General features: G+C 30.2%; 1 protein-coding gene across 1 annotated transcript; it reads right to left on the reverse strand.

The window, feature by feature from the left end:
* Window positions 1-2,861: 2,861 nt before the first annotated feature.
* LOC21403084 (peroxidase 3) lies at window positions 2,862-5,493 on the reverse strand. The gene is made up of 4 exons (XM_024162370.1): window positions 5,284-5,493; window positions 4,371-4,562; window positions 4,032-4,197; window positions 2,862-3,268 (listed from the first exon to the last, which is right to left on the reverse strand). The coding sequence occupies exons 1-4, from the start codon at window positions 5,491-5,493 to the stop codon at window positions 2,862-2,864; spliced, it is 975 nt and encodes a 324-aa protein (XP_024018138.1).
* Between the last annotated feature and the right edge of the window lie 4,369 nt (window positions 5,494-9,862).

Raw genomic sequence — 9,862 nt, forward strand, 5'->3', positions numbered from 1 at the left:
TCGTTTCGCTGATTCAAGTTTAGAATTTGAGTTTTGCTACAGTAAAAATCTCTCACAAACAGTCACATCTAACTTTTTTGCTAAAGTAAAAAGCTCTCACATAAAATCACATCTCAACTCGAATCAGCAAATCGATCGCTAGTCACCTAAGTTAAAAGATGTTCTCAGGGGTTTTTTTTTTTTAAGTTAAGAGGGACGCAATTTTAAAAGAAAACACTAAAGAGACGTTTGGTTTATGGATTAGAATTATGAGATTAAAATTATTTTTAATTTACGTGTATTTTTTATGAGAGAAAATACTGTAGCGAACCATGAATTATGATTCAAATCATAATATAAATCCCCTCACCAAACGTCTTCTAAAGGGGAAGAAACTAAAAAACAAAAAGAAGAGAGTATTAAACGGGTACATTCATTAGTTAAAGAGAATTAATGCAATGCATTGGTTGTTCCTCTGATATGCATGTTGTTTTTTTTTTCCTTTGTTTGGCATACTTTTTACTCTTGCTCTACTTGATCGGTAGTGCAATTGTGAAATTGCGATTTAAATTTTTAGGTACGTTTAGAACTCGTTTTAAAATAATTTTATTTTTTATATGAAAATGAAAATGCAAAAGTTTTCAATCTCAAACAAAAATTATTTTTGAAAATGCGTTTGGTAGTTTTATCAAGAGATTATTTTCAGTGTAAAAAAACTCATTAATGTCTATCTTTCTTTCTCTGTTTGAGAGAGGAGAAAACGAAAACAGAAAATGAAAAACGACTAAAAGTCATTTTTCATTTCTCTCTCATTTTACACTAAACCAAAAAATTATTTTCATTTTCTGTTTTTTATCTTTATTGTGCTAAATACCGTTTTGAAAACGTTTTCATTTTTTCTTTCTCAAAAAATGTGAAAAACAAAAACAAAATCAATTCCAAACATGGCCTTTATTTTTCGTGGGGGAAGAGGAATAATGTTTTTTTTGTAACGAAAAGAAATAAGGGTGGTTTTGAGAATAGAGAAAATTGTTAAACTTACTCTTAAAGTGTATAGATATGAATTTTTATCCGTTACTTTTGGTTAATACCCTTTTATTAGTACAGTCACTTGACTAAAAAAGGTATTAATTAAATGAAAGGGGTAAAAAATCAAAATCCATACACTTTAAAAAATATTTGTCAAGATTTCTAAAAAAAATTCTTGAAGAGAATGTCTTGTCACCAAATTAAAAATACGTCCAAATATAGCCGTAATTATATAATACAAAAATATGGGAGTACTTTTGATAAAAAAAAAAAAAAAAAAACAATCAATCTGATTTATTTTGTACCTTTGGCTCAATGAGAAAATGAGTTAAATTCTACATGATCAAACTTATAGCACTTAAGGAATGATGGAAAGGAAGGAAATAGAAAAGAAAAGAGGGAAAAGTAATAAAACAAAAAAGTAAAGTAAATAAAGAATTATAAGAGCCCACATTCATAATGAATGAAAATAATTTATCCTAATTACTCTTCAAGAATGGAGTGAAAGAAGGGAAAAGCTTCTCAAACGAAGAAAAGGATCCAATGACTTCAAACTAATTGAACAAGGAGACATGTGAGATGAAAAATCTCATTCACAGTTCTGTAGAGAGTAACAGTAATGGTGACTTTTTTCTCTAACTTTTCCACTATCACTCTCAAAAAAACAAAACTATACATTACGTTAAGCTGACAGTGTACGCCTCTAAATTTGAAATCGCTGCTTATATACATGATATTGATCGTAATTTACAAGAACATTTTATAGTCTTTAAGTATTAGAGAGAAGGGTTAAGGATTTACTCAATATGTGATATCACATTGTTTGAAGAATCCTAGATATCGTCGGAGTAAAGGAGTGGCGATAACCACTCAGTTATTGTGGATATCCTACCATGATGATACTTAAAAGGTATTCTACCGTGAAACTAAAAATTTGGCAATTGGGCAACAGCCTCCCAATACCACCGTTATCCTACCAGAACAAGTTGTCTCACCGCAATATAAATAATTTCGCAACCGTTGATAGCCGATCAATAACCGCCTAGTATCCTAAAATGATCCTTTTATCCTTGTGGCAAAAAATCAATCCACACCAAGAAGTAGTGGCATCCCACCTAATTACCTCATTTCTTTTTCCACGGTATTAGAAATTTTTTTAAAACTGAAAATTATAGGCCGTGTTTGAAATTAATTTCGTTTTTATTTTTCACGTTTTTCAAGAAAGAAAAAATGAAAACGTTTTCAAAACGGCGTTTGACGCAGTGAAAACAAAAAAACAGAAATGAAAATGATTATTTGGTTTAGTGTAAAATGAGAGAGAAATGAAAACGACTTTTAATCATTTTTCATTTTTTATTTTCGTTTTCTCATCTCTCGAGCAGAGAAAAAGAGACAGAGACATTAATAGGTTTTTTTATACTGAAAATAATATCTTGATAAAATTACTAAACGCATTTTTAAAAATAATTTCTCTTTGAGAATGAAAACGTTTTTATTTTTATTTTGATACAAAAAATAAAATCTTTTTCGAACGAATTTCAAACGCGCCCATAACGGTTTGCCCATTTTCCATTTATTTTTTGAAATCGACAAAAGCGTGCGATAACTTGTGGAAATTAGGGATATATATATCTTTCTCTAAGATAATAATTAATAAGCCCACAAAGTCCATACATCACATGTACCAGAAATCTCCGTCCGATTTTCTTTTCTACAACAAACACAACAACGGTTAAGCTTAAACAAGAACCAAACTGATTTCTATTAAACTTTTTTTTTTATATCACCAAATTACCGGATTACATGAAAATCACAACCCAACAACGCAAGAAAGAGTGCTACTACTCCTTGGATCAAGAATTGACAGCCGAACACTTGTTCCTAATCTCACCAGCCGTGCCGGTAAGGACCTCAATAGCTCCCATCGTCTTCATGGATTGAGCAAACTCCTTGAAGAAGGTGTCGCGGTCGACCAACTCCCCGACGGTGTTGCGAGCGACTTTGTTTGTTAGAAGCGCCGCGTCGGACTGGAATAGACCCTTGTTCTCTTTAAGGATCTTGTAGAAGTTGGTGTCGAAGTCGAGGGAGCTGTTATTGTCTATTTCAACGGTTGTCGCTCCTGCGTCATTAGGAGAGCATTTGCTCTTCAAGAATTCCGCGTAGTTCGAGTCCAAGGAAGGGTCCTGATCGCCTTTTCCTGTGAAGTTGTAGAGCCTGTCGCTGAAGAAATTGCAATGCGCTACTCCTATTGTGTGACCTCCTATACGAATATTGTTATATAATTATTCAAGTGAGTTTTCTATTTCGTAATTTGATTTCTAGTGAAAATCTGATTCCCTAATTTTTTTTTCTTTTGCTTTTTTTGTTGACATTTTAAAGTACATTAGATTTAACAATATGTTGGGATAAGGGAATTAGAAAAATACAAAAATATTTGTTGGTCAAGATATTGACATGGAAATTGTCAAAAATGGAATAAGCATCAGAGATTTAAATATAAAGGAGCTAGCATATAATATTGTAGTTGTATTGCATGTTTCTAATTAATGGGACTAATAATCGGATGATAGGTTTCTAAAATATTAGACTATGTCATATTATATTAGAATATACATCAATCAACTAGAAAGAATAACTGCATGTGTAACGGTAAATAATCTATCTAACTACTGCTAACCTTTTTAGAAATACTCATTGCTGGAAGCTACAATTACTCTTTTTCCCCAATATATTTAGTCTTTTGATAAACAGTAAAAGGACAAAATTCATGGTTTTGTAATTTGGCTTACCAGTCCATTTTATCAAAAGAAATTAGAAAAGAAAAGAGTGAAAACTATATAAAGGAGCTCAAGTTAAAGGAAAATAATTGAGAACGCGCTACTGATGCTGAGCATTACAACTAATAGAGCGTGAATTAGTTTTATCTAAACGTCTCATAAATCTCATTTTTTATTAACGTTTGGTGCTGGATATCGATGGTATCCCGAGCATTAATGCTCTAAATTCATAATATATCACTATACCTGATAGTACCACAAGGTGGTGGACATTGAGACCTTTACGGGCAAAAGTGTTTTTAAGTTTGGTGAAGTTGGAGGAAGGACTTGGAATATTGAGCAATGCCTCACTGATTAGTGATACCGTGCCATCTCTTCTTCCCGTAAGCACATCCCACGTGGGTTTCTTAAACTGAAAATTAATTACTAATTAATAAATACGTACTTGCTAATTAATTAATTAATGGAAAGTAGATCATCATAAATACGTACTTGCTTACATACGTATTGCTAATTAATTAATTTGGAATCTCATCAATAGAACTTTTGGTTAATATATTGACTAATCATATAATTATTAATTACTTTGTAGGTAACGGAGTCTCTAGCTGCCAAGGCAAGAATATCAGCACAAGAAACGATTCCTGGACATTCCTTCTCAACCTTTTCTTTGATGGCATCAATCACGTCGAAACCTGCCAATGATTGGTTTGGAACTGCGTCCTTTTCCGCTGTGTTACTCTCCGTCGAGCTTAGCAGAACCGATCCATCGCATCCCTGAAAAAATAGTTTTTCACCATTTGTCTTGGTGTTTAGTTTTCACGTTTGATCCTTTTAAGGTCAAATAGATCGCTATTTAAAAATAATATATAGGACTTATCTACGGTTCTTTTTGAAACAACCATATTTCCACATAACATTTATATAGAATTAAAAAGCGTAATGTAACATATATTCAATATATATAACTCTCATACTTTCACGAAACACATATGAACAGATTAAAATTTTATTTTCAGGTTGTGTTCCTTCTATTTAATTTTTCTTTGCTTTTGGGCAGTGACTGGATTTTGTATATTTTGTATTTTAATTTAATTTGATTGGGAGCTTAACGGATGAAGGGTATTTAGAGGAGGCTAAATCTAAGTTGAATTTACTTCCTTCTTACTCTTGATGCTAGTAATTGTCCCCTTTAATTTGTTTTTCAATTAAGAAAAAATATATTTATCAACAGAACAAGCTAGTAATCACACACACACACATATATTGGTGTATGTGCTCACGTAACGTACGAGTACCTGAGTAATTTGTGTATATACATACATATTTATGCACTCGTGCGTACACAGAACACGTACGTGCAAACATACGTAGAAAAAAATAACTACACGCAAACACACATACACACATATACATACATACATACATATATATATATATATATATGCATAAAATGAAATTAACTACTTCATATACTTGAAAATGGCTTTACACGTACCCTAACAAAGCAGTCATGGAAATGCATTCTTAGCAACTTTGCGGGTAAATTGGGATTATTGGCCACATTTTCCTCTGTAACCTCCTTTACGATGGCTTCTGCACGACGACAGCTTTTCTTGTAGAAGTTTTTTACGAGGCTACCCCCATGAGAAAACCCCACAACGCTACTCAGAACTAAACAGACAAATATAAGAACTTTAAGTTTCATGCTTATATAATTAACCAAATAATTATACTGTGTAATTAGCCTGTTCAAGAAAAATGGCCAGGATTTTATGTATAATCTAGTAGTACTTCACAGCAAAGCTCCACAAACTTGTCTCCTTTTATAGGCATATACATTCTTATACTACCTACTCTTGAATGCTTAACATAGTTGAATATTGCTCGAATCAAGCATCGCATATTTTTTTTAATCACCAAATCGTTAAAAAGCATCACAATTTTTAGGTTACACATATAAATTAGCGATCAACTAGTTGATAATTCTATTTTGGTCCACGTACTGCTACCTAACCGAACTGACTTTGTGTGTGTATGTATATATAATATGTATGTATAATTACTTGTGGAATCGGAAAACATAGTGCTAGAGTGTTTTATTATCTTCAAATATTAATGAATGTGCTTATCTTATACGCGAATTGCGCCAACATGACCAGTTAAAAAATTGATACCAATCCTGCATGTTCCTAACAAAAATTTAAAAACATGTTTTATGCGATTTAGTAGTTCGTGTAATAAGATCTGACTTGTATATAATATTACAATATGACAGTCATAATCCAGCTAATTACTATTGCCTGGTCATTGGTCAAATGTGTTTTTGTTCACGGGAGGTGGGGTTGGTGCTGAATATGTATCTCTATCTCTGATCTTTACTTGTTTTATAAAAAATTTCAGATTAATTAACGACAGAATGATCTCGACATATATAGCAAAAAATCACAATAGTAAAGTAAAAATTTCAGAATATTTTACTAATAGCAAAATTAGGACTTATAATGAACACAACATAATGATAGTTTTGAAAGTATAACCGAGCCAACAAAATTTCTTAAAATGTGGGTTTAAAAAATACCCTATGTGTTTAGTCAAATACTACTTTTCCTCTTTTATTATATAAGTGCTTAAAATATCACATTCCTTCAAAAAAAAAAATGAAGTTTATTTCGTGCTTTTGGAAATGGTCTAAAAGTTATTTAAAAACCAAATACTGAAACAAAAAATAATATTGATGATTTATTTCTCTTTAACCAGTTTATTTAAAGAAATTTTTGAAACAATTTTTTATTTTACTTAATATTTTTTAGCTAATTTATTTTAATAAATGTTTGGAATAATATTTAATGATTAAAATGTACCAATGAATTTTAATGAGGATAATCTTGGTATTTATCCAAATTTAACCATTCAAGGGTTTATTCTTATTTTATAAACATAAATAATTTTTGTGCATGGTTAACTTCAAATTGAGCCCACGAAAAATAGGAGTTGTCTCACTTTGTTTTTATTGTTCAAAATGACATAGAATTAGCCCTTGAGCTTATGAAAAGTTGCAACATTGGTACTTCCGTAAATAAAATGTTAGATTTTTAAAAGATTTGAAGCACCTATGGGTCACTGACTACTTGATAAAGGGAAACACATAAATTAAAACAAAATAGACTTTATTATTTTGAAAAATTAAAAAAAGTGCAAATGTTTCCTCGTTTTCTACAGTAATATTCTTTATTATTTTTCAAAAAAAATATGATACTAAATTTTCTTCATGTATGGGAAACTGCTTCATGCCTAAAGTTTCAAAAAAAAAAAAATGATAATACTAAAGTATTAACAATCTAATGAAATAGTTAAAGGTTAATTTTAAAACAATAGGGTGCGTAAAAAGTAAATTTATTAAGATGCGTAGTGTATATTTAAATAGGAGTGTTCCTTATATAAACTCACACATTTAATTAAGAACATAGAATAAACAAATATTGTAATTATAAACATAACCTAAGAGTAATTACATTACTAATTCAATATTAATCTTAAGGTGCACAGATCAAATCTCTTAAAAAAATTTTGCGGTATTAAAAGTTCCTTACATATATATTTATCCTTTATTAGTTACTCGACTGGATTTTTCCGGTTGTTGGTACTAATTTAAAAGCATAGCAAACATCATTATCTTAATGATGATATCAAAAATTGCTTGGCAAGTTTCCAACATGAACGTCTTCGAAAGGCATTAAGATAATGTTCATGTTCTCGCCAACATACGATTAATCACCATCTTCCAAAAATTCCACCACCACACCATCCAATCAAACGGAATCAAGTGACCTCATCTCTAATAATAAAAATAAATGAAAAAAAAATAGACATCAAATTTAAAATGATTACAATAGAAACTTACGTAATTTCCTAGCACAAAACGTGATTGAAAACAAACAGTCAATTAAATGTCATGATACTGGTAAAAACCAATTTATATGATGAAAAATCTTTATTTACGAAAAAAATCTTTTTATTCGTGGTAAATAAAATATTTACACGATAAATTATTATTTAATTTGAATAATTTTAAAATAATCTGTCATTTATTATATTCTCCCTAAAACAAAGTTGACAGTTAAAGAAAGCATATTATCCCTTATTTTTTGAACTATATTTAGCGCATATATATATATATATATATATATATAACCATACTACTGATACTTTCCCGCTGCTTTATTGGCAGGAAGAATGTGAGGATTTGCAGGAAAAAATTGAAAGTGGTGTGCTAAACAAAATTCCTGTTGTAAGTTCCATTATACACGAGTTGTGTTGCACTTTATAAAGCAGAAACTGTCTAAGTACTTGATCATGGATTTGCAATTAGTGACCTATTTGAAAATATTCTATATTTTTGTCTGATAATTAATTGCCTGCGAATATTTTTCTGGTTTTCATTATGAGCTTTCTCTATGTGCTAAACTTATTTTGCAAAGAATACACTTGAAACATTTGCTTATTATTTTAATTTGCTGTTTTTCTTCTCTCTTTCTTACTCAAATAGCACTAGTATGGTTTTGCAAAAATGAACAAAGAGAAACAGGTTCCTTCAAAACTAAAGCAATTTGCTAATTTTTGGCAGGTTGAGCTTGAGAAGAGAGCTAGAACCGTGCATGAAGATATTACTAAGCATGTGCGTTTTTCTAATCCCAATACTACTTTTAGAAGACTCCTAAGATGAAATAATCCGAATTACATCTATAAATGCAAGCCCCTCAGAAGTCAGAACCATACTACTGATACTTTCCCATTTTATTTAAGGGAAAAAAATAAACGCACTAACAAGACTTTCGCAGAGGACTTTAATGTTCTCTCTAGCAGTTTGGTTTCACTTATTTATTTTCTTTAAGAGGTGAAAGAAAAGGAGAGAAAAGAAAGTTTGGGCTCATTTAGTAATATTTTTAAAATGATTTTATTTTTAATATAAAAGTGAAAATGAGATTGTTTTGAGAATTATTCTAAAATCAATTTTGAAATTACATTTAGTTAGTTTTTTAAGAGATTGTTTTGAGTATAATAAAAAGTGAAATTGTATTTGATTATAATTATTAATTAATATATTATAATATTGTAGATAAGTACTAGAAAATAAAAATAGAAAAAGAAAAATAACTTTTAATTGTTATCTAATTCCTTTACAAAAACCATTCTCACTATTTTTTATTTTCAAAATATTTATTAAACAAATAGGATTTGCATACCATTTTTCTTTTCGTGCCTCAAAAGACATGCAGATTCGTTTTTTAAAATAATCAAAAATCAATTCTAAATGCACTCTTATGTTTTCCAACCGATCAAACAATTCAAGTTAAAACAAAAGGAACGTAAGTTACCTTAATGATGATTAGTCACATTCAAAAACAAAAGAATGGTATCAATATAATCTATGAATTGTGTACATGTCTTGACAGGGAAGCTAATTCTTTCCTTTGCATACAGAGGTCTTGATGAGAACGCACGTAGAGAGACAAATCAAGATAAAAATGAATTATAATATTGATCATTTGTAAATGACACATTAATTAGGGATAAAACAAAATATTCATCTCTACTAATTAGCTTCTCAGGAAGTCCTCATTGCATATTGTGCTCTTTTGGTCTTTATTATAGGCCGGTTCTGGATAAACAAATGCTGAATAAGTTTTAATGGCCTTCACCGGCCTGTTGATACCAACTTAATTAAGACCCAATTGCTAAGGGAATGTGTAATAACGGGTGTGAACAAGCCACTAATTTGACAAAGTCCGAGTAATTCCACTAGTCTGACAATATTTAAAAAAAAAACCTAATTAGTTTGACAATTTCTACATATGTGCTTAAAAAAACTGGTTTGACAATACTCCGTTCCATAATTCTGTGAATGGTTTGACTTCACAAATTAGTGTTATCTTTCCTTAAAAAATGTATTAGTTCAAAAAGATTCTTATTCTCTTTCCTTAAAAAATGTATTGGATCTGCGTTTGGTTAGTGGATTCATATCATGATTCGAATTATGGTTCGTAGTTCGTTACAGTGTTTTTTCTCACAAAAAA

Source organism: Morus notabilis, unplaced genomic scaffold, assembly GCF_000414095.1.
Source record: "Morus notabilis unplaced genomic scaffold, ASM41409v2 Scaffold570, whole genome shotgun sequence".
Lineage (NCBI taxonomy): Eukaryota > Viridiplantae > Streptophyta > Magnoliopsida > Rosales > Moraceae > Morus > Morus notabilis.